Here is a 26,188-nt window from a genome sequence, read left to right as displayed (position 1 = left end):
GGCGGAACTAGGTCAAAGGTAACAGGAAGGGGAGGAACCGGAAGGGGCGGGACAGGAAGGGGAGGAACCGGAAGGGGCGGGGGAAGATCAAAGGATAGACACGCCCACCTGTCAATCATAGGGTCATAAATCATTTTGACACTTGCTGTATGCTATTAACTACTGTGATTCTTTCTGCTTTGTTGCTGAATATTAAATCAATCTGAGTTCTAGTATTATGGGTTATTCTTGTTGGGCCCTTAACTACCTGCGTTAGATCAAAGTTATCGCTTATTTATTTGAGATTTTTCCTAGCTGATCTATCTTCCCAATTAACATTAAGTACAAACAGGCGAGTTATGAAAAATTGAGTGTGAGGGATTTGTTCACTTCACACAAAATCATCTTGGAATGAGATGGCTAACTGTAGTAGTGTTTAGTCCACTGTCTATAATAGCCTAATTTAGAGATCACTTTTTTTTTAACCGACTACCGACAACTTAGATCGGTTAACGTTGATACGGTCAACCATCGGTCAAACGGTCATCGGTTAGCATCCCTAATGTTAATATGCACTGTCCTTGCAAATACATAGATAAAAAAAATAATTTAAAAAAAACTCTTCTCCAAAGCAATATAAAATGGCCTCGCCCCCCTTATTTAGTATTCTCAGAGGAGGATTTTATTGGGGTTATTGATGTCAGCAACCCTGGAGGAATGTCATGTAGTCCCTACCGGCCGTTTGCTGTAGTCCTTAGAAATTGATTTCTTTAAAAGCAAATATCTCCCTTTGCTTTGAACTTTGAGCGTTGCAACTTTTCAGATGTTGTTTATGCTCAAACAGCAACAATACACACTAGCTAAAGTTAGAAAAGTGAAATCGTGTTTTACCACCCCTTTAAAGACAAATAGTCATAACCTTCCAAAAGACTCCCGTTCTCCCGTTTGCACAGCTGAAACTCCAAGAGGCTCACTCTTCAACTCACACCGCACTAATGTCCTCCTGTCCACGTCTCACGACACATTTAACCCTTGTGCATCAATTAAAAAGTTACACATTTGTACATAGAGGACAAAAATGTCTGTGTCAAAAAACTGTCATAAAAATTTGAAGCTGGTGAGCACAGACTTAAGTTTGGTATCATTTTAAAGAAGACCCTTGACAGATTATTGCTGAAAAAATTAATAAGTAAATAAAAAAAATTATATAGGTTTAAATTTCTGAAAATTATTTATAAACATTATTTTGTATAAAATATCGTTATCTGTCACTGTGTCCCTGCAAGGACATCAGCGGAAGCGCGTTTTCTACTCGAGCATGTTGATATTGTTGTTTTTCTCAACATGAAAGTGAAACAATATAAACAAGATAAATATTATGCTGACTCGAGTGTATACCTACGTTCTGTACGATAAGTGGCATGGTCCGTTTTATTTGTGTTTTTTCCTTTCGCACTGCTTGAGCTTCAATGCTTTTGTTCTTTACATTTTTTGATTACACTCACATACCCAGATAGCACACGTACATCACGGAGACGTCTATTTGATGTGCGTGTTTATTTTTTATTTTATTTTTTAGAGTGTTTGCTCATCTGCAATACGTCTATAGGACGTTCCCTGTCAGATGTCAAATAGACGTTTAGAAAATGTCTTTAAGATGTAATGATTTAGAATGTATGTTAAACTGACATCTTAAAGATGTCTATCAGATGTTAGTAAACGGCAGATGCTTTCCAGATGAAGTGATCTTTTACAGGCATCTTGCAGACGTACAGTGCTGTCTGGGTATTGTTTAATGTTTTCAATTAAAAGGAAACCTTAAGATGTAAAGTAAGCTTGTTGTGTATAACGCATTTCCCCATTAGTCAACGATGTTGTTTAACAACCGTCCGAGTGCGAATTACCCCACCATAATTGGGGGGTACTGCTCCTTCACTTCTTCTATGACCATCATGGTCCACTACCATATCAATCCCCACCGTGATCGCCAAGTGCAACATGTGTTGTGCAACACACATACAAGGTCTAAAAATGCGACAAACTGATAATCAGTAGGCTACGGTATATCTCATTGTTATTATATATATCCAAAAGAGAACTGTTTTGATCAACTCCCAAAAGTTAGAAGTTAAGTGCAATGAAATACCATTACCTTCTCAAGAAGCCGATTGCCTATTTCATGAAATACTGATTTGGTTTATTTTTAGATTTCATAAGACCTGGAGGAAAGACACAACCCTCTCATACACACTCTCTCTCTCTCTCTCTCTCTCTCTCTCTCTCTCTCTCTCTCTCTCTCTCTCTCTCTCTCTCTCTCTCTCTCTCTCTCTCTCTCTCTCTCTCTCTCTCTCTCTCTCTCTCTCTCTCTCTCTCTCTCTCTCTCTCTCTCTCTCTCTCTCTCTCTCTCTCTCTCTCTCTCTCTCTCTCTCACACACACACACACACACACACAGTTCGATCGCGCCCACGCCTCTAATACACTAACAATGTTGTTTGTAGATCCGCCCCTGATTTTACCTCACCACAATGTAAAGCTTGTTATAAATAGAGAATGTAACCTAACCTTGCTAACTAACCTAGGTAACTAACCAAGGTCCACTTTACTAGCCTCAGTGGGTAAGTAGCAGGTAAGTAGCCGGTAATTCAATGTATAAAGACGTGACATGAGCTATGAAAGAACAAAACACGTTAATAAATGAAGGTTGTAAAATCAATAAGCTAGACGTCAGCTAGCATCTTACATTTGCATGGAGCACGTCAGCAGCAAACCGTTCTCTATCTCCGTCGCTTCTAGCCACGGTGGTTAAAAATGGTACGGCCCACAATAGGGGTGTCTGAAATCGCTTTCCTACAGTGAAATAGGAGTTGACTTGTATTGTAACTGTAATTATATTTTTTCACAATATCAGAAAAATTATCTGCTTGATAAACGGTTGATGCAGTCACTTGGACTGTTTTTAACGTCATATTTACTAACTTAGTGGGCCGGCAAGTTTCAATAACATAGAAGCCGATGGAGGAGTGAGACAGCTCTCAGATTTAAAAAAAAAAATATCTTAATTTGAGTTCCGAAGATGAACGAAGGTCTACGGGGTTGAACAACATGAGGGTGAGTAAATATTGACAGAATTTTCATTTTTGGGTGAACTATCCCTTTAAACACGCTCATGTAATTTGTGTTTCATTCATACTGGAAATCACTGGAAATTATATATTTATGGACAGAACGTGATTAAGTTTGATAAACTTTTGTTGATAACGGAGCTTATTGTTTGTAAAATCATCTGTAAAATCATTAGGATCAAATGTATTACTTACCCAGAGGTGTTGGACTTCTTGTAATATACCAAAACCAAGCAATTCAATATGATTAAAACAATAAATAGCCTCAAGATCCACTTAATATACGGCATATTCATCTGTAACACTAATCTCGGTGTGAGGGAGGATACAGGTGCAGGTTTCGGAGAGAAAGAGAGAGAGGGGTTTTTTTAACCTCTGAGTGTTTGGTTCAGAGATGGGTGGGGTCAAGGGACATGACTGAATTTGGTCTTCTTAAAACTGTCTTAGTACCGCTTAGTACCGCTTAGTACATAAAGCCTTTTCTTTAGGGTTTTCTATGTTTGAAAAAAGGCTCAAAATTTATATATAAAAAAATAAAAGACATGTTTTATTATTATTCAGAGAGACGTTTTCTTTTGGTTAAGAAAATCTGAAAAGTAGCTAAATGACAGATATTTATTTAGCCAAAACATGCTAATTTTCTAATGAAAGCAGTTACAGAGATGAGCTTTGTAACATTCACATTTTTCAAATAAATCGAATCAACATTGAACTAAGTCGAGCTGAATAATGACACTATTGTCTTTTAAGAGTTGCTTTGCAGCTGAAATTTAATTAAATTTTTTAATTAAAGAACTTTGCAACTGTTCTGTTCTTGATTATAATATTACTGTAAAGCTGCTTGGCACAATCAGTATCTTATAAAGCGTTTTCATAAATGTGACTTTTGACTAGATCCAGATCAAGTAACATTTGGCTAGTGATCTTAGTATGCGGGTTCCCATGAGATGACCTGCTCCGTGTAAAATAAAACATATTTCTTTATGAGCGACTTATATGACTAGAGACTTCATATCGTGTGAGTGGACATGATTTCAAACATATTCTTTCAAAATAAGGCCTACTATAAGAAATTTTCTAAGCGGTAAAAAAATTCGAGGAAGAATTACAAAACCAACCAGTTCAAAGCACAATGCATGATCAATTACATGTTTTTAACACTAAAAAACTGGTCTAGCCTGTTTATCTGTACAAACAGGGTTGTAAAGCCGTCTATAAGCCACAATGTGATGAAAGACCACAAGCCAGTGTAATGCTCAGAGAAAATACCTCAACATGTCATTTACTGTATACATTTATTAATTTCGAGACTGCAGAAGTCATTACAAGTTGCATTTTCAGTTGAATTTGGGGAAACCACTTGAAACATTTGCTGTGTTGAACTATTTCAGTTACCTTTGTTTGATTTGTTCATACCTGAAAAGTCAGTAAATTGCAATGGGGATTGAATAAGTTTGAATAAAACTGTATGATTTTATCTGCAAAAGTTTAAGTTCTAAACAAAATATAGTTTTGGTCAAAAAAAAAATAACATTCATACCAAAAAATAATTTTTCTCTTTATAAAATTGGCACAAACATATTTATAGCCTTAAGAACCATTCATACGGGTTCTGGGAATAGGTGGTTAAATAATGAAATGTTCATAGGACTCCTAGTTTATCCCTGATTGGTGGAATTGGTGGTGTTACAACTCTTTCCAATTTACAACCATACCCAGTCCCCCCATATATATATATATATACATACACATTTTGTTTACATAATATATATATATATCTATGTGTGTGTGTGTGTATGTATGTGTCTGCATACATATTCCCACATACTGTATATATGTTTGTGTGTGTGTATACAGTATATATACACACACACAGACATGTAATATATATATATATAATAATAATAATCAGCAAACAACACACACACACGTTCCCCCCCAGTAGTCTCGGGGCATGACTGTCAGAATAAGGTTGAAACAGATCAACATGGCGAATTTCATTATTAAAACACTGTTAGAAAACTGGAAGGCACACCATTAAGATGACACTTCACAATCACAATTTATTTCCTAATCAGTAAAACTTGCATCTTTGAAAAAAGACAAATTCACAGAGATCACAGAGTACAAATAAAAAATAAACTAAACGGGAATAAATAGGAATAACACCCTGAAAAAAAAAATTAAGCATATAATAGCATTGGTCTATTCTCACAAATCCATTGTATGTCTTAAAACAAATACACTGTAGCACATGAGTCAAGTGTACTTGTGCAATATTTTAGGGTATGTTTATAGTTTTTGGAGGATGCCAGAAGTGATGACTATAAATTGTTGTTGTATGGAGAAGTGTTTGAATAAATCTTTTGAATTAAATATGACTTACACACACAAAAGACACTGGCTGCCACCTACTGGTGTCATGATGCAAACAAAAAAACAAGTCAGTAAACATCCATAAATGACTGTTTTTAGTCAACTGATTCATTGAATCAAGTACAAAGATTATTTGATATTTTTATTGATATCTTTCATTTTCTTCAGTGTGTTGTGATGTGTAATAATAATAATAATATGTTATATATTCATTAATGTGTATTATATATTTTTTTGTATTTTCAAATAAATTATATTCTCAATTGTTAAAGTAAGCCGTTTAAAACATTAACAGGTGGTTATTGTACAAAACTATTAAAAATTCAGCTTATACGTTTCAAGTATAATGTAACGCCTTGAGATGTTGGAGCGAAAAGGCATTTTCTAGAGAGAAGCAAGTCTTCACACATGGCTAGGAAAGATTCGTCCTGGATGGAGATCTTCCAAATGAGATTGAGAGGCACTGAAGTTCCAGTGCAGTGCAGATTTCTCCTCTTGAAGAGATTGTTCACATTGCTTTGACATCGATGTTGGCGACTCCATGCACCTGATGTAGTTGATGGCAGTCAAGTGAAGCTAGAAGTTTCTGTGGCCCAGCCTCAGAGGGAACAAACTTCTCTGTCAGTGTCACCGTGGCCAAGCTTTGTATATCTCTGAGAACAAATATAAACAATAGAGAGTGAGAAAAAACATGTTTCCATGTTTTTCAATTGATTTGTTACACTGCATATTTTTGCTAAATATTGTTATAATGTTATATCAGTTACTAGGGTGTGAAACAGTTAACAAAATGTATTAAATTTATACCTTGTAGATGCTTTTGGAAATATAGTTTGGCTTTTTCTGTTTTGCCATCACATGAATAAATTGCATTTTTAAAATATATTCAAATAGACAGTTATTTTAAATGGTAATACTTTTTGTTTTAATCAAATAAATGCAGCTTTGGTGAACATAAGATAATTATTTTTAAAGCATTAAAACCTTTTACGGACCCCAAACTTTTGAGAGATAGTTGTTCTAACAACTACTGTGTATTGAAAGCAGTCACAGACCATAATGAGGACAACCAGGGGTGCCGCTAAGGGGGGAAAAGTTAGGACGATTCTAAGGGCCCACACACTTTTGGGGCCCCCAGAGATCGATTTTATTAATGGAATGGGTGGGGTAGGGGGCCCAACCTCATATTCTTTCATAGAGCCCAACATTTCTAGCCGCGTCCCTGAGGACAACCACATCTGATGTACATTTGACATTGAGCATCTTACCCGTAGGAAACCTCCCTCACACTCTGCAATCCCAGTCCTTCAATGCGAAACTTCACGGTCTTCAGTGTGCGCTTAAGTGGGTTCTGGAAAACGATCGTAACCTTCAACTCTTTCCCAACTACAGCATCTCCATCAGGCTGAAAGGTAGAGGAGCTCACATTAACAACAAGTGTCATGACATTATATGAGATTTCAGAGTTGATTCCGTAAAACTAATTCACCAAATAAAACCTAAAATTGGTCTTGCTTGTTCTAACCTTAAATTTACCACACATATTAGTCTCCATATATACATGTGAATCATTTTGAGTTCAAAACAGAGAAGTCTTTTAAACTCACTTTGATGACTATGTCTGGTGTGCGCAGTCTGAAGCCAAACTGGGTAGCCAGAACCTGTTTGGTCTGTGTGACCCGTCCAGTGAGAGTGAGCATCAGCATGGCCTGGTCCACCAGCTGGTCTTTATAGATATCATATGGCAGACACCACTCCACAGTGTCAACTATGACGAGTAAGAGTGAAAAATGAATCTCTAATTGGCATCAGTAATCCAATATGAATTAAACGTTACATTATTGCACTCTGGTAAGGTCTCTCACCTTCATTGGGTTGGAGTTCGATGGGTATCTGGTCTTTCTTTACTGTAGATTTATACACCCCAGTATAGTACATAACAGCCACCTGGCTGTGGAGGTTGAAAGTGCGCTGTTCTGCACTTGTGTTCTTCACCGTGACGGCCAGTTTAGCGTCTGCACCAAGCTGAGGCTCTTCTCCATCCATGGTGATCTGAACGGTGACGTCATCCGCACTGGAGACATCGTAGATCCCTGCTTTAGAGCCATACTGACAGGCTGTTTCCACAGCAATGCGTTCTTCCTCTGAATCTAACAAAGGAATAGTGATGTGACGCTCATTGTTTTGTCTGGATTTATTTATTCATTCAGAAGTACATTAAAAGATGCATTTCATTCATTCATTCAAAGACTTTTTATGATGACCATGTTTTTATTTTCTGAATTAAAATTCAAAATGCCACAAAATGTTTACTTTTTATGACAAGGCATGATTAGTGTCATGTGGAGCGACTTCCCAAAAACTGAATGTATTAATAATTTATGTTATATGCTAAAATATATATATTTTTAATAATAATTATATTTGTAAAAAAAAAACATATAAAATATATATTTAAAAACTGTTAATGATTAAGGTATATGCTCTTGCATGTAGTGTATTCAAGGTGAAAGGGAAATGTTATTATTACTTTTTCCTTGCTGGTTACACCACATGACATTTTTAGAGCCACTTAATTGTAACTTCTTGAAACTTTTGTAAAATATTTTCTATGGAGATTAAAATAATAGTATTACTTTTTACTATACTTAAGATTTTTTTTTCTTTATTGGAGTATTTAGGAAACAAATTTCACACCTTCCTTGATATTTCGAAGAAACCAACACTCTCTCTGAGAGATGCTAATAATAATAGTACTACTAATAATAATTCATTACATTTATATAGCGCTTTTCTCTGCACAAAGAGCTTTTACATAGAAGGTGTTTGAGGAACCACCACCAATGTGCAGCATCCACCTGGATGATGCGACGGCAGACATAGTGTGCCAGAACGCCCACCACACACCAGCTTATTGGTGGAGAGGAGACAGTGATGAAGCCAATCAGTGTATATGGGGATGATTAGGAGGCCATGATGGACAGAGGCCAAGGGGCAAATTTGGCCAGGATGCCGGGGTTATATTTTGTGGGATGGGATTTTTTGTGACCACAGAGAGTCAGGACTCGTTTTAACATCTCATTGAAAGGACGGTGGTCTTTGACAGTATAGTGCCCCCATCACTATACTGGGGCGTTAGGACCCATACAGACCACAGGGTGAGCGCCCCCTACTGGCCTCACTAACACCTCTTCCAGCAGCAACCTGGTTTTCTCAGGAGTTCTCCCATCCAGGTACGGACCAGCCTCAGCCCTGCTTGGCTTCAGTGGGCAACCTAGTCTAGTCTTTGGCTACAGGGTGATATGGCTGCTGATAGCATGTCCGATTCAAATGAATGAGCCAATTGTTTTAAATGAAACACTGATTCATTTGAAAATTGGATTGATCTGTTCTTGAGTCAACAACTCCAGTCTCCAATTAACTCATTCACTGATTCATGTCTTACTTAGCACATTAAAAATAAAGAAATTTTGTACTTTTACTCAATTTGAAATACTTCAATACACATACTTTTACTGGAGTGAAATTTTATGAAGGTTTCTGTACTTTTACTCAAGTACTTGATCATCCACCACTGATGAATTTGATGACTTTCTATCAGAGTTAGGCTGCAGATAAAGTCCTAATTGTTGGTGATTTTAATATACATATAGATAACGAAAAAGATGCATTGGAATTGGCATTTAAAGACATTCTTAACTCTATTGGGAGTAAGACAACACGTGTCAGGACCTACTCATTGTCGTAATCATACTCTAGATCTAATATTATCACATGGAATCGATGTTGATGCCGTTGAAATTCTACAGCAGAGCGATGACATCTCAGATCAATATCTAAGGCTGCGAAGCCGACTCAGTGTTACAAATACATTATACATATCCCTTCTGCCATAAAATAATGCTTTATTAATAATCTTCCTGATAATTTTCATCATCCCAGATAGCTTAGAAGAACTCGATATTGCGACAGAAACTTTTAACTCTCTCTTTTCCAGCACTTTAGACACAGTTGCTCCTTTGCGCTTAAATAAGATTAAAGAAAATATTTCAACGCCATGGTACAACGAGCACACTCTGTTATGTGGATGAAGGTGAACCCAAGCGCAGACAGGATGCAGTGACACAAAGTTTATTATGAACAGAAAACAGAGAAAACAAAACCCACAAGGGGGCAAACAACACTGGTAGGGAAAATAAAGACTAACATCACTAGACTAAGACTGAACAGTGAACTAGACAATAAACTCACAGCAGATACAAGACTAAACAGCTCTTAGACAAAACTCTTACAGGATACTCACAAGGGTGATTACAAAGTATGAAACAACATCAAACAATGAACCGGCACAAGACAGCAAACACAAGGGGATTAAATAGGGAACACTAATGACGAAGACAGGTGAAACTGACTAGACAATAATGACAAGACGAGGGTAACAAGGGGGCGTAGTTACATAACAAGACAACAAAAGCACATGGCCCAAACAAAAGGCCATATACTTGTACACTAAACATGGGTCTGTCATGATCCTGCCACAAGATTAGGAAAAATAAGGACATGATGGCAGCCAGAAAAATGGAGCGAAACTGAAGAAAACAAAACTAGAGGTATTTGGCATTTCATGGAAAGAGAGCACGATTGCATACAGAGAGGCCTTAAAAACTGCTAGATCTGCTTATTTTTCAACCCTTTTAGAAGAAAATAAACAAAACCCTAGGTATTTATTTGAAACTGTGGCTAAACTAACGAAAAATAAAGCTTCAAGCCCAGATGTTTCCAAGCAGGACAGCAGTATCGTTATGAACTGTTTTACTTACAAGATTGATAATATCAGGGAGAAAATTATAACTATGCAACCGTCTAGTACAGTATCGCATCAGACAGTGCAGTGTAGTCTCCCTGACGAAAAATTAAATTCATTCATTGCTATAGGAGAGGGGGAATTTTCTAAACTCGTTAAATCATCTAAATCGACAACATGTATGTTAGACCCTATACTAAACTACTGAAAGTGATGCTTCCAGCGGTCATAGATCCTTATCTCAATATCATTAATTCATCTTTGGCAATAGGATACGTACCAAAAACTTATAAGCTGGCTATGATTAAACCGCTTGTTAAAAAAACGCAACTTAATCCTACAAAATTAGTCAATTACAGACCGATCTCGAATCTACCTTTTCTGTTAAAGATACTAGAAAAGGCAATATCCTCACAACGATGTTCCTTATTAGAAAGAAATGGTATCTGTGAGGATTTTCAATCAGGATTTAGACCGTATCATAGTACTGAGACAGCTCTCATTATAGTCACAAATGATTTGCTCTTATCATCTAATCTTGGTTATATCTCTCTATTAGTGTTACTCGATCTTAGTGCTGCATTTGACACTATTATTGTTCACAACATTCTTTTAAATAGACTCTAAAATGATGTTGACATTAGTGGAATTGCACTAGCATGGTTTAAATCATACTTATCAGACCGTTATCAGTTTGTAGCAGTAAATGAAGAGATGTCTTATCGGTCAAAAGTTCAGTATGGTGTACCACAAGGCTCAGTACTAGGACCGTTGCTGTTCACACTGTAAATGCTACCCTTAGGAGATATTAGGAAGCATGGCATTAGTTTTCACTGTTATGCTGATGATACTCAGCTCTATATTTCTTTACGCCCTGACGAAACTTACCACTCCACAAAATTAAAGGCTGTGTTGCAGGGTTAATTTTTCAACGAATTTGTGCAATTTGCTTGTTGGTAATAAACATTTAAACTGTTATCCATTGTATTTTATGTTGTTGGATATCACAAAACGGAATGTAATACGAAAAAGCAGGTACTATCTTACAGCGGTTTGCAACGATTCTCCTTTCCCCCACAATGCATTGCGGGGGGGGGGGGGGGTTACATGCGCTTCAAGAGGCACACACGCACATTTGCACACACACGCAATGTCTCTCGCTCTCTCCCTCTCTCACAGAGTTCTTCCTCACAATCATGACGGTAAGGATCCACTTCCAGATCAATGAGTACAGAATCCCTATGATTACAATGACCATCATTTGAAGTGTCACAAAATTCAGAAATGATCGTACATTAAGGGATTTTTTTCATTATTGATCGTAAATCGTACAGAGGTCAAAATTATCGTACAAATACGTTAATTATCGTACGTCTGGCAACACTGCTGAGGCTACCTTTCCTCCACTTCTCCCCAACGTGACGTCATCACCGAATTGCGTAAAAAAAAAACGTTAATACCAAAAACGTAAAAAACTGGTCTTTAAAACCATTTTTGAGACATTTTAAAAATGATATACATATCTTGAGTGATTTATGTACCCATTAATCGACAATGGTGGTTAACCTGGAACATGGGCTTTAACGGAATGCATAGCTGATATAAAAAACTGGATGACTAGTAATTTCCTACTACTTAATTCTGAAAAAAAACAGAGATTCTAATCAGAGATTCTAACTTCCTCACATAATAACCTAGAATATTGTCTAATACTTGATGGCTGCTCTGTCAAGTCCTCGTCGTCGGTTAGGAACCTGGGTGTGTTCTTTGATACCAATCTTTCATTTGAAAGTCACGTGTCTAGTATCTGTAAAACTGCATTTTTTCATCTTAAAAATATATCGAAATTACGTCATATGCTCTCAATGAAAAATGCAGAAAAATTGGTTCATGCGTTCATGACATCAAGGCTAGATTATTGTAATGCTCTACTGGGTGGTTGCCCTGGACGTTTAATACATAAACTACAGTTGGTCCAAAATGCAGTCGCTAGAGTTCTTACCAGAACCAGGAATTATGACCATATTAGCCCGGTTCTGTCAACACTGCATTGGCTCCCTATTAAACATCGTATACATTTTAAAATATTGCTGATTACTTACAAAGCACTAAATGGTTTAGCTCCCCAGTACTTGAGCGAACTCTTAACGCATTATAGTCCTTCACGTCTATTGCGATCTCAAAATTCTGGCCAGTTGATAATACCTAGAATATCAAAATCGACCACTGGCGGTAGATCCTTTTCCTATTTAGCACCAAAACTTTTGAACAATTTTCCTAACATGGTCCTGGAAGCAGACACAGTCTGTCAGTTCAAATCTAGACTAAAAACACATCTCTTTGGCTTAGCATACACATAACACATTATAAACTTCTATAATTCAATGTTAGGCTGCATAGTTTAGATCAGCCAGAACCGGGAACACCTCCCATAAATCCTAATGTACTTTGTACATCATAAGAAGGATGGCATCTAAGCTAATATTAGTCTCTCTGTTTATCCTCAGGTTTACCGCAAACCGCCAGATCCAGGCCATATCCAGATCTGATGAAGGACCACCGCAGGGACACGACGACAACGCATCCCTGATGTGCCAGCCTCATTAACACTGTGAAGGCGTCATGGACACCTCAACAAACTCGTCTCCATACCGGCGTGATGACTCTGACCCCAACCAGATGGAACTGGTTAAGTATTGTGAAAGTTCTGATCCCATCTGACTTCTGACCTATAATGCTGCCTAAATCATAATCATACACTGTTCATTCGTTGGCCAAAGGAGGCCTGGCTCCCTGACTGAGCCTGGGTTCTCCCAAGGTTTTTTTTCTCCATTCTGTCACTGATGGAGTTTTGGTTCCTTGCCAATGTTGCCTTTTTCGCCTTTGTCGCTATTGGCTTTTGGCTTGCTTAGTTGGAGACATTTCATTTTATATTTAACAATACTATTATAACATTATTTTCCTTTTATCTCTGTAAAGCTGCTTTGAAACAATCTGTATTGTAAAAAGCGCTATATGAATAAAGTTGACTTGACTTGATGAATACAAGTATAAGATCTTCGCGCATGTGTTTTAAACTAGATTTAGATTTAAATTTGATAAGGATTCACAGTTGTGCAACGAAACCTGGAAATATCTTTTTTTTTCCTGTCCTTTTTTCTGTCCTTTTTTTCTGTCCTTTATAGCATCAGGAACATTCAACATTTCCCCACCGATCTTTTCTTCAGGGTTTATAATTGTTTTAGTTGACTACCCTTTTAATATATATATATATATATATATATATATATACGTTTTTTTTTTTACCTTCCGGGTATTTGTAGAGGTGAGTGATGTCCTCTCGTTCATCAGAGCCAACTGCTTTAGTGCTGATGCAGTGACCAATTGCTTTCTTCCTAATAAGGACGGGAGTGAAGGTGCCATCAGCAGTCCGCTGCCAGTAGACTTTATCACTGTTCACCTTGAACAAAAAAGAGTGAAACATTCAGTACCAACAAGCCTCTTTGGGTCTCCTTTAAAATAAAAGTTATAAATCAAAATTTTTAGGTATACCTCTGCAAATACAAATGGTGTGTCATGCTTGAGGTAAACTTGTCCATTCCGGACAGCTGTGACAGAAGCGGGACCACAGCGAAAAACGCCCTGACTGGTCTCTTGAGGCGTGGCATCTACCGCCTGCCAACCTCCCAAACCCACAGGTAGATCTGGACGGGCCATCCAGCAGTCATTCCACACATGGAAGTTCCTGCAGAGACAAGACAGGGACATTTGTATGTTTACTGCCATGTTTTGTTTGACGCTGATCCTTTTACAGGCTTGAATGGTGCAGCATTTGGAAGTAACAGTAATAGGTTAAGCTATTTAAAATTTCAGTGTACTCCGTACTTGTCAAATCACTTAAAATATTGTAAATTAAATTTGAGCTAACCAGACAGAATCTCGATTAAGCTCCTCAATCGGCTCATAATTCTCATCTAAATACACATCTGTTGTCAAGGAAACATCTGTGTCATGAGCAGACTCGAAGTTTGTAACGCTCCGGGTGGGAATCCCTAAACACCTCATCACTGAAAATGAGAAAACGGTGTAATTGAAATGCTCAAATCAAATTGACATTCGTTCTTACACATTCTCAGACGCATGCTCTTACCTGAGGTGGTGACCCCAGAGAAGACCCAGCACTGTCCGTATCTGATCGGTGTTCCTCCGTTCTCGTAGTACCGTCTCAGGATGTCACTGCTGCCGCTCCAGAACGTGGGGGCCATGCCATTATCGTACGTACCTGACCAGTTGCCTATCAACACACCGTTGTCATCAGGAGAGTTGATCTGTCAAACGACAAATGATTATTCTATTGCATCTGGATATTTTTAATAGTTGCATAGGTCAGTCATGATAACTGATATGTTCTTTCAAGTTGGTAGGAGCAGCCAGTCGATCTTTCTTTCCTGTCTATGCAACCTTATTTTTTTCTGCCTCGACTTGATCTCAGTAGTGTGGGCCATGAGAATATCTTTAGCCCTCCTCCTCCCCAGCACCACCTGTCTAGATCTGCTACTGGGTTCTCCCTAATTTACCTTTCAGCAGCATGTTTCCAATCTAAGCTCAAGCTCCACTCGTCACCATGATGGTAACAACACACACACACCCCTCAAAAAAAAAAACTGCACAACAGAAACTTCTAAATTAGCATAGCTAAACATTGAACGCTACTAAGTCTCACACTTAATATTAATCTTGGACAAAAATCATTATATAACACTTAATTTTAGCATTTACCCTCCACTCACCTTTCAGGTAAATTTGTCTATAGAAAAAAAACTTTTATAAAACTCAAAACAATGAAACAATTCAGATTATTTATCAGTTTTGTGACCTCAAAAGAAAAAGAAATTTGAAATACTCATAAAAGTTAATTTGATTGAACCAATTTGTTTAATTTAAGTTTGCCCTACTCAAACCAATAACTTTTTTTGAGCATTAGGGTTTACATGTGAATGATAATGTTCATGAAATATGTAGTTATAGACTGCAATTGATAGGGGGCCCAGAGAAGAAAGTTGTCATTATAAGTGGACCCCAGTGGAAAGAAATAATATGACCCCTTTAACAGGAGCATTCAAACTCACCATTGCAGACAAAAGCCTGACCACATTGACAGGATCTCCCCATCCTGATGCTGGGGTACCACTTTGCTCCAGCAAAAACAGACATGATGGAAGGATGCCATTCTCAAACTACGATACAGAAGAATGTGTTTTTTTTATTGCATTTTATCTTTGAATGAAATTAAATATAATCCAATTTGAAATCTGTTTTTCTGCCATACGTTTTAGCTGAGAAGGAATTAAGTTTTTATTAAAAAAATAGATATGTTTATATGGATGCATTGCTCTGACCTGGCCAAAATTCCACGGCCTGTCTCCGATCTGGCTGTTAGTTCCGTAATAGATTATTCCCATGTCATTTAAAACATACTCTTTCCTTTCTTCCTCATTATCCATGTACACAGAGTCGCCTAGAAGAGGAAGAGAAAGTGGATGAAGCTGTAACGGTCATCAGCTGGAGTGGCCTTGAGAGCCACCAGAGGCCACTCGACTTCAGATTTTTGTTATTCCCTCACAAACTACATTTCCCATAACTCACTGCCCGGACTCATCATCACTGATTACATTCACCTGTATGTGTTACCCATTACCTTGTTTAGCTCACCCCATATAAACCTGGTTTTCACACTTACTCACTACGAAGTTTTGTATGTTGTTGCACTGCATTTCTGAGCATTCTCCCTGGTTTCTTTGTTTCTTGGATTTTTGCCAGTTTCTTGGATTCCCTTTTTGCCTCTGACCCCTGCCTGTTTGTTTGTTTGTTTGTTTGTTTGTTTGTTTGTTTGGACTGCCTTCATGTGCTTGACCCTTTGCCTGTGTTTGATTACGGTTCTGGATTACTCTAATAAACTGCATTTTGGATCCTCAACCTTGTCTCAGAGCAGTTTGTAACAGAAGCAGAGTTTCCATTTCCCAGCATCTTAGAATGAGACAGACTGTGTCGAAAGTAAAGGACAAAAATGAGGTGGCACTGTCCACAAATGGGACAAAACAGGCACTGAAACTAATACTCCTACTACTTCTTAATGACTTATTTTTCAATACATGATATATATTTGTCTTGATTATATACTTGATGTACTTATATTCATCTGTCCAAATCATGGATGTCACGATTAAAGACTTAATATAAGCTGTGCGCAAAATATAGGACAGTAAAATATAATGATAATGGTAATTTGAATACTTTAAGAACTAAATTAACATTCTAAATGAATTGAATATCAGTTCAGTAGATTGTGTTAACATTATGACAGTTATTGGATACAGATAAGGTCAAGACATCTAAAGTGGGACAGGACAAAATCCCAATTTTCGGCATTGATTGGGAATCAATTAGTGCTGCATTGATTGGCTCCTGGAGGATCACTGTCCTGCAAAGTTTTACTCCAACCCCAATTAAACACACCTGAACCAGCTAATAAAGGTCTTATTAGAAACTTCCAGGCTGGTGTGTTGAGGCAAGCTGTAGCTAAACTCTGCAGGACAGTGGCCCTCCAGGAGCAGGTTTGGACCCCTGGTTTAAAACAAGCTGCTTTAGGTTCATTTAATGTTGGCTAAAATATAGGTAATGGCTAACATATCCAATAGACTTCAACAATAAACATGGAATTTGTGCTTTAATGTCTTTTAAAACTGTCAAAGGACAGTATTTGTGGAATGTGCCAGATAATATCACACTACTATCTTCATTATGTGTACTTCCTGATGTTATCATTCCCCTTATCTCTCTCACCCCACCCTTGTTTTCACCTTCACACCAGGGGTTGAACAGCATGTAGATGTCGTTGTCAGGACTGTACGAAGACATGGCCTCGCCCGTCGGGGAACGTGTTGCAACACCGAGCCTGTATTTGCCAATAGCAGCAGTTGGCAGAGAGTTGACAGATAGTTTGATTTTTTTGTCTTTCTCTTCAACTATCTTGGCCTCCCAGCAGTTATCCTGCAGATCCTCAACCAAAGGAACAATCACATGTGTGCCTTTGGACACATCTGGGAGATTACCTGAAAGACATATGCACATACAAATACTTTAAGACCAAACATAACCATGAGATGGGTACAAATCAAAAGTTTTAAGTGGGTGAGATCTTTTAGTGTTGAAAGAAGTCTCTTATGCTCACCAAGGCTATACAGTGAACACAATGTAAAGGAACTGTTTGGGCTAACGATGTAAGATGGCAAAACTGACCTAGTTTCAAATCTAAGTGAAGTTTATCTGTCTTCGAGTTGAAAGGTCTTGAGAGCTCGATCAGCATCTGAAAGGTCTGTCCTCTGCGAATAATGAGGTTTTTGCTGTGGTAGCGATCTGTATGATGCTCAAGCCGGTTCGGTTCTTTGTTGGATTTGAGAAGGTCTATTGAACGCACTTCCAGTATGGTACCTGAAAGAGAGAGAGACAGTGCTTGGATGTTGTGCATTTTATATTGATCCAAAAATAAAAATTCGGGCATCATTTGACTGTCTTCTGTGGAACATTATTAGGGGCCAAGCACCGAAGGTGCGGGCACCTATTGTAATTGTTCCGGTTCTTTTTCTTCTTCCGACTGGGCGTCTATGGCAGCCAATAGAACCATTTGCGGGAAAGTTGTTTTGGTTTGACATTCTGATAGAGGACAGTCCCAACATTAAATACACCAATTTTGGTGTCTCTAACTCATTGCCTCTAGCGCCACCACCTGTCCAAAATTTCACTTGTATTATGCTAATAACTTTTGAACCGTAAGGCCTATCAACAAAATTCTTTTTTCTTCTAATTCCTGAGCTCATGCCGATTCAAATGTAAATGTCATAAAAATATGGCCGACATTTGGAATTGTTCAAAAAACCTTATTTTTCGAACTCGTCCTAGACGGTTTGTCCGATTTTCACCAAAATTGCACCAGATCATCTTCAGGCAGTGCGGGCAAAAATTTATGGAATTCAAGTTGATTCGTCAAACCGTTTTCGATAAACGCACGAACAAATTTTACGTAGCGCTTGCGAAAACAGACGTAAGGCTGTATCTCCGCAACGCTTTATCGTATTAAGACCTAACTTGGTACATGTCATCACAAGCATGACCTGAGGCTACATGCTGCATTTCGCCACCTACTGGTCTGGAGATACAGAAAATGGCTATTTTTGCTTATAACTTCTGAATGGTTTGTCCAAAAATCATAAAAGTGGTCTCGTTAGATTCAGGGCGTCATGTCGAGTCGACTGATATCCAATTTTCCCAGATCCGCTTTTTACCAATTTTACCATTTTGCCTGTCGGACATTTTGAATTATGTGCCAAAATGCTGTATTTTCTGAACGCATGAACAAATTGTTACGAAACTCGGTATGGGTCATCAGTACGATGCCCTGAAGGAGCCTGAGAAGTTTTGAAACAGCGCCACCAAGTGGTAAAATTTATTTTTCAAATACTTATAACTCCTGGTGTGGTTGACTTATTTTCACGGGAGTCATCTCGTTAGGTTCATGAATCCTTGCTGAGTCCACAGATACCAAACATGCTAGGTTTTGTCTCACGGTTTGTGTAGCATTGTGATTTAGCGCTTAAAAAACATTTGCCGATATCTTCGAAACCGTTAGTCCAATCGAGACAAAACCACCATCAGAAGTTTGGAAACATAGGTCGCTGGCTATATATTAATTCCCAAATGCCAAAATATTGATAGTAAGGGGTAGTAAAATTCAATCAAAGTCACGTGTCAGTCATTTTTGACGTGTTTTTTCATATAAATGTCTATAATTCCGAAGCGAATTGAGATATTTTCACCAAATTGGCACACACGTGTATGGCCCCATTCCGAGGACCCATGAAAAAAATTGTGAGATTTTGCCTCTTGGTGGAGCTATAATAGAACAAAACATGAAATTCCCATTGACTTCAATACAGTTTTGTGATGTAAAATCCTATACTTAACAAATGCATTGCTGTAACATTAAGAAACTCAGAATTTGCCACTAGCACCATCCCCTGAAGGTACTCAAAAGATTTCGAGACAGCGCCACCTGTTGGTCAAAAGTTAAAATTACATTTCCAAAAATGCTAATAACCTTTGAAAAATATGCCCATTGTAATGACACTGGTCTTAATAGATTCCTTGGGTCATGCCGAGAAAATAGATACCAAGATTGACGTATTTGGACGAACTTCCTGCCCGTCATCTTTATTTACTTTCAAAACCTTCTTTTTCGAACTTCTCCTAGATCATTCGTCCGATTTTCAGCAAAAACGAATCATATCATCTCCAGACCATGCCGACTAAAAGTTATGGATTTCGTGACGATAGACGAAACAGATTTCGTATACCGCAGCAGCAAAGTTGAGGCATGCTGCCAAAATGACTATTAAGTCTTTATCTCTGCAATGCCTTCACATTTTGACACCAGACTTTGTATGTGTCATTGTCACCTCACTCTGACCACATCACATCGATTTCATAACTGTGCCACCTATTTGTCGAAAGTGATAAACCATTAAATCATCTTAAAAGTTACTGTATATATGATTTTTCAGCCATTTTGCCAAAATTCTCTTAAAATGTCTTTAATTGCTCCTTGCTGCAGTTGGTCTGCCACTCCCACCCATGATGGCATCTGTTGCCGCTTCTTGCGCTTGGCCCCGGTAATGGCTGCTTGCAGCTATATTTACAAATATTTTCCTTCCACAGACGAAAGAAAGTCACACAGGTTTGGGATGACAGGAGGGTGAGTAAATGATGACTGAAAGTTCATTATTAGGTGATCTATCACTTTAATATTTGTTCAAGCTTTATTTTTGGAGCCTAAACACTCTCTGTCCAGTTAGGTTACCTGTCTCTGGTATCTCGGTGGTGTCTGTAGGTCCACCTGTGACGCCATGATCTGTTGTTTTGTGGCAGCAGCAGCGGAGGCAGCACTGGCGAAACCATGCGCAACATGACCACTTTGTCTCTGGCTTCTTTAGCTTCACCTTCTCTGGATCATCCGGTGGAAGAATACCGGCTGGAAAGCGTCCAATGGCGGAACGATTCCTGATTGATAATGTGTCTACAGGCATACTGAGAAGTAAAACAGAAAAATTTAGAATTTTTGAAAGATTCAGACAGCCCTCTAAATACTAACACCATTTGTCTAACTAAGACTTTCTCATTCTGTTTCTGTTGAACAATCATCAACTCACACATCAGTGGTAAACAGAAGCTCAAGCATGTTCACTTGACGTGTAATGGTGCGTTCACACCGGACGCGAATAGCGCGTCAGGCGCGAGTGATTTCAATGTTAAGTCAATGCAAAGACGCGTTACGCGCGTAAAAAATTCCTGCGGCGCGAATGAGGCGTAGAGCGCGGCGCGGTAGACGCGAATTCGCCTCATTCGCGCGTCAAGTTCGCGCGAATGGCGCGAATTAAGCGGCTGGCGCGTTAAGCGCGTTACGCGCCAATGATTTAGTTAGTGCTATTTGTGCATTCACGCGTTTGACGCGAATTCGCGTCTGCCGCCCGAGTTGAAAAATCTGAACTTCTGCGTCAATTCGCGCCGCGTTAACCAATCCGGAGCCTAGCTGCATGCTGCTGTCATGTGGTGAAGTATCTGGAGGCTTCAATAAATTATTTTGTAATATGACTGGTTCTAATGCACAACAGAGCAAATATTTTATCACATAAAACTTGATTTCGATATATGAGACATATTCATTTTGTATTGAATGCTATTTATTCCATATCTAGATATATGAAATATTATTAATGTAAAGACAACCAACATACTGCATAAGTTCGTGTCTGGACAGTGTTGTTCGAGAGAGAGAGAAAAATCACAGGACAGATTAATCACTTTTGGAGGCTGGCTCCATTTATCATCAAAACAAAAATAAATGACAGATTAGGTGGATGAGGGCGAGGGTGCTCCTCGCTCCGATGCAGGACAACAGGTCATCAAGCTGGGCGCGGGACAGGCGGAAGTACCGCTGAAAGCCGCCGTCATCCAGGCGCAGCTCCTGGAGCGAGCCAATGGTGAAACTCGCCACACTGGGTTCGCCTTCGAAGGGTCTGGTGGACACAAATACGGCGACGATTACCCCTACGCCGCCGTTCTGCTCTCCAGAGCAAATACAGAGGGGTGACTCTCCGATGAATGCTCGATCAACATAAAAAAGATGGCCGCCAACGGGTTTCGATTCTGACGCGCGTGACGCGCGTAAATTTCGCTTCAAACTTTTGTTTTTACGCGCGTCAGTTTCTCTCTTGACACGCGAATTAACACAAAGTGGTCAAGCGTCAAACTAGACGCGGTAGACGCGAATTTGACGCGCTATTCGCGTCCGGTGTGAACGCACAGTAAGAACCAATGAGGTTCATTTTATGCTGCGTTCACACCGGACGCGAATAGCGCGTCAGGCGCGAGTGATTTCAATGTTAAGTCAATGCAAAGACGCGTTACGCGCGTAAAAAATTCCTGCGGCGCGAATGAGGCTTAAGTAGCGTTCACACCGGACGCGAATAGCGCGTCAAATTCGCGTCTACCGCGTCTAGTTTGACGCTTGACCACTTTGTGTTAATTCGCGTGTCAAGAAACTGACGCGCGTAAAAACAAAAGTTTGAAGCGAAATTTACGCGCGTCACGCGCGTCAGAATCGAAACCCGTTGGCGCAACTTGGCGGCCATCTTTTTTATGTTGATCGAGCATTCATCGGAGAGTCACCCCTCTGTATTTGCTCTGGAGAGCAGAACGGCGGCGTAGGGGTAATCGTCGCCGTATTTGTGTCCATCAGACCCTTCGAAGGCGAACCCAGTGTGGCGAGTTTCATCATTGGCTCGCTCCAGGAGCTGCGCCTGGATGACGGCGGCTTTCAGCGGTACTTCCGCCTGTCCCGCGCCCAGCTTGATGACCTGTTGTCCCGCATCGGAGCGAGGATCACCCTCGCCCTCATCCACCTAATCTGTCATTTATTTTTATTTTGATGATAAATGGAGCCAGCCTCCAAAAGTGATTAATCTGTCCTGTGATTTTTCTCTCTCTCTCGAACAACACTGTCCAGACACGAACTTATGCAGTATGTTGGTTGTCTTTACATTAATAATATTTCATATATCTAGATATGGAATAAATAGCATTCAATACAAAATGAATATGTCTCATATATTGAAATCAAGTTTTATGTGATAAAATATTTGCTTTGTTGTGCATTAGAACCAGTCATATTACAAAATAATTTATTGAAGCCTCCAGATACTTCACCACATGACAGCAGCATGCAGCTAGGCTCCGGATTGGTTAACGCGGCGCGAATTGACGCAGAAGTTCAGATTTTTCAACTCGGGCGGCAGACGCGAATTCGCGTCAAACGCGTGAATGCACAAATAGCACTAACTAAATCATTCGCGCGTAACGCGCTTAACCCGCCAGCCGCTTAATTCGCGCCATTCGCGCGAACTTGACGCGCGAATGAGGCGAATTCGCGTCTACCGCGCCGCGCTCTACGCCTCATTCGCGCCGCAGGATTTTTTTACGCCCGTAACGCGTCTTTGCATTGACTTAACATTGAATTCACTCGCGCCTGACGCGCAATTCGCGTCCGGTGTGAACGCACCATTAGAGCGTGGCGCGGTAGACGCGAATACGCCTCATTCGCCAAAAGTTCGCGAGAATGGCGCGAATTGAGCGTCTGGCGCGTTACGCGCGAATGGTGCATTTTGTGCATTCACGCGTTTGACGCGAATTCGCGTCTGCCGCCCGAGTTGAAAAATTTGAACTTTGGTGTCAATTCGCGCCGCGTTAACCAATCAGGAGCCTAGCTGCCGGCTGTCACTCAAGAGGTAAAGTGACGTAAACTCCCGCTCGGAATCTTTCATTCCAAAATCATTGACAGCTATGGAGGAAAAATTAATTCTTGCTGTAAGCAGTCACCCAGAATTGTACGATTCCACTTCATATTTGTACAGAGACAGGAACAAAAAGGACCTCGCTTGGAAGAGGGTCAGTGAGGAGATTGGGGAACCTGGTAAGTTGTAAATACAAATTAATCTTTAATATTTGTCCACTTCTTTATGATAGAAATGCTACAGTCACTGTAATTTCTTGAACAAGAACATGTGGACATCAAAACATGTAGAAAGATGGCCGTCAACGGATTTCGCCTCCGGAGTTTCATCGGATTTCGCCTCCGACGCGTAAATTTCGCTTCAAACTTTTGTTTTTTACGCGCGTCAATGTCGCTCTTGACGCGCGAATGGATTCAAAGTGGTCATGGTATAACTAGACATGGTCGGCGCGAATTTGACGCGCTATTCGCGTCCGGTGTGAAAGCAGCATAAGTGTTACGCATCACGTTTGAGCTTCTGCAAGAACCAATGAGGTTCATTCTCGTGTTACACATCACATTTGACCTTCAGCAAGAACCATTGAGGTTCATTCTCGTGTTGTGCATCACGTTTGAGCTTCTGCAAGAGGTTTGTACTCACCATCAAGCAATATCGGTTGAGCTTCTGTTTATGTTCGCTGATCAATGTTCAATTCAATCTGTTCATCATATAAAGCGATCGCGTCTCTTCAGAACATTTGGAATAAAATGGTCAATTAATATGGATTAGTTTTACGATATCTTTATGAACTTTTCACAGCGTCAAAGTGTTAGTTGCATAGCTGTCTATGGAGGGACAGAAAGCTCTCAAATTGAATCAAGAAGATCTTTATTTGCGTTCCGAAATTGAACAGCAAATGGTGCAGCATTTTTGGCTACAATGTTTTTTTTTTTTTTTAAGGGGAACTTTATCCCCTTCAACTGAGCGACTTTTTACCCTAACATACTTTTCTTTCTATTCAACAGTTTCTGAAATAATGTTGACTTAATCCCTTTTTACACATACATTTATTTATTGACTAATAAGTAGTGTAATAGGCACCATAATGTACAGACAGGCAGTTATTATTGCAAATTAAACCAAGATTTTTTTTATTAAATTGATCAAAAGTAATGGTAAAGATGTTTATAATTTTACAAACCATTTATATTTCGAATAAATGTTGTTCTTTTGAACTAACTATTCATTAAATATTCTTAAATAAATTACTATTGTGGTTTCCACAAAAATCTGAAGCAACACAACTGTTTTCAACATTGATAATAATCAGAAATGTATCTTGATCATCAAATCATCATATTAGGCTGATTTCTGAAGGATCATGTGACACTGAAGACTGGAGTAATCATGCTGAAAATTCAGCTTTGATCACAGGAATAAATGTCGTTTTACATTATATTCACATAGACCACAACTGTTTTAAATTGTAATAATATTTCACAATGTTACTGTTTTTACTGTACTTTTGGTAAAATAAATGCAGCCTTGTTAAACATAAGACAAAAAAAAAATTCAAACTTCAAACATTTGAAGTCGGCTGGTAATTATCACAAAATAAATTGCTTTTGGGTCAGGGTCGTCCTGATCACCCTGTGTGGGTTTGTTTTTTGATAAAGGCCATCTGTACATTATCCCTAACATAACAGTTATTTGGAGAGAAACATATCTGGACATCCAGAATATACATGGTTTCCATATTTTTTTATTGCAGATTAATTTGCGAAACAGTTGCTACCAAAATACCACAGTAACCGTATTTCTCTAATAAAATACAGTAGTATATAGTAAACAGCAGTAGGTATCTCCTTAGGTGAGATCCTTTCATGGAATGATAAAGTTTTTCCTTACTTGTTTGCAGTCTGTAAAAGTGTCAGTCTTGTTTATGCCTTCTTTACGTCTCCACTCTAAAAAAAACCCTGTTGTAATTGTGTCTGATCGATATAATGCATCGACTGAGCGTTTAATATAGGATTGAAATCCAGCAAGTGTCTAGCTTTTACCATTAAACATAGGGTAGGGCTAAGAACCAGTGTGAAGATTGCATGAGAACTGGTTTAACAGGATGACTGAAATGTTTTAAAATCGAGCAATACTGTACGAGTAATTCTGGGCGTGGAAGATGACACACAAGTTAGCCTGGTCAAGCTGGTCAAAGAAGGCACGAGTAGTAGTGAGACAGTACACAAATAAAACAAATACAAAATTTAATGGATAAACCATTGCTTCTTTTGTTGGAAAAATAGCAGGCAGACAGAGAAACATTAAAAACATTACGCTACAAACCCTGTAACTGAATTACATGATTCACCTCATCCAGTGTTTTGAATTTTCATAGTCCTTTAGTGATCATTAAAATACATCACTGGCAAACCAGTTCATAATACATGCAAAAACGGTCTCTCTTATGAATCAACAACCACAAAGGAATCAATAGTGCTGTAATTACTGCTCAACAAACATAATTACTACTAAATGACTAAAACATCAATGCATAGGATGCACTCTGTCTTGTTGTGGTCATACATTTCAATGAATTATTTCTTCAAAAGCCCACCTGAACCCATGCTTTACACTTTAAAAGGAAGTTATGATGGTCAAAAATGTCTGCCTAGCAAAACACTTAAAAACAGATGCAATTCTGTATCGCCCTGGATAAGACAATATTAAACAACTATAGACCGATCTCAAATCTTCCTTTCATGGGCAAGATCATTGAAAAAGTTGTCTTCAATCAGCTGAACAAATTCTTAAGCTCGAATGGATACTTTGACAATTTTCAATCTGGTTTCCGACCGCATCACAGTACAGAGACCGCGCTCATAAAGATAATAAATGATATTCGCTTAAATACTGATACAGGCAAATTATCAGTGCTGGTACTACTCGACCTCAGTGCTGCATTTGACACTGTCGATCACAAAATACTTCTTGACAGGCTGGAAAACTGGGTCGGGCTTTCTGGGAT

At 38.9% G+C, this 26,188-nt stretch overlaps 1 protein-coding gene across 2 annotated transcripts; it reads right to left on the bottom strand.

The window, feature by feature from the left end:
• Positions 1-5,605: 5,605 nt before the first annotated feature.
• Positions 5,606-25,274, bottom strand: tgm1 (transglutaminase 1, K polypeptide). Of its 2 annotated transcripts, none has more exons than XM_077204629.1 (14): positions 25,072-25,274; positions 20,196-20,422; positions 17,582-17,773; positions 17,143-17,394; positions 15,682-15,800; positions 15,412-15,519; positions 14,433-14,610; positions 14,211-14,349; positions 13,835-14,027; positions 13,589-13,742; positions 7,344-7,628; positions 7,086-7,246; positions 6,747-6,883; positions 5,606-6,131 (listed from the first exon to the last, which is right to left on the bottom strand). In XM_077204629.1, the coding sequence occupies exons 2-14, from the start codon at positions 20,419-20,421 to the stop codon at positions 5,987-5,989; spliced, it is 2,289 nt and encodes a 762-aa protein (XP_077060744.1). In that variant the 5' UTR covers position 20,422; positions 25,072-25,274; the 3' UTR covers positions 5,606-5,986. The 2 variants fall into 2 exon arrangements, with proteins under 2 accessions (XP_077060744.1, XP_077060745.1); XM_077204630.1 differs by lacking the exon at positions 25,072-25,274 and adding an exon at positions 23,824-23,909.
• Between the last annotated feature and the right edge of the window lie 914 nt (positions 25,275-26,188).

The sequence above is a fragment of the Siphateles boraxobius genome, unplaced genomic scaffold, assembly GCF_051911475.1.
Source record: "Siphateles boraxobius isolate OS27281-9 unplaced genomic scaffold, OSU_SipBor_1 50, whole genome shotgun sequence".
NCBI lineage: Eukaryota > Metazoa > Chordata > Actinopteri > Cypriniformes > Leuciscidae > Siphateles > Siphateles boraxobius.
This window is presented reverse-complemented; position numbering and strand designations above follow the sequence as displayed.

Excerpts from the sequence above, each read along its gene's own strand:
- tgm1 (XM_077204629.1), bottom strand. The coding sequence starts at position 20,421 with ATGCCTGTAGACACATTATCAATCAGGAATCGTTCCGCCATTGGACGC. Across the intron at positions 17,395-17,581 it reads TCACTTAGATTTGAAACTAG|GTAATCTCCCAGATGTGTCC; the intron begins GTCAGTTTTGCC and ends TATGTCTTTCAG. Across the intron at positions 7,629-13,588 it reads CCTCTACAAATACCCGGAAG|ATTCAGAGGAAGAACGCATT; the intron begins GTAAAAAAAAAA and ends TTCCTTTGTTAG.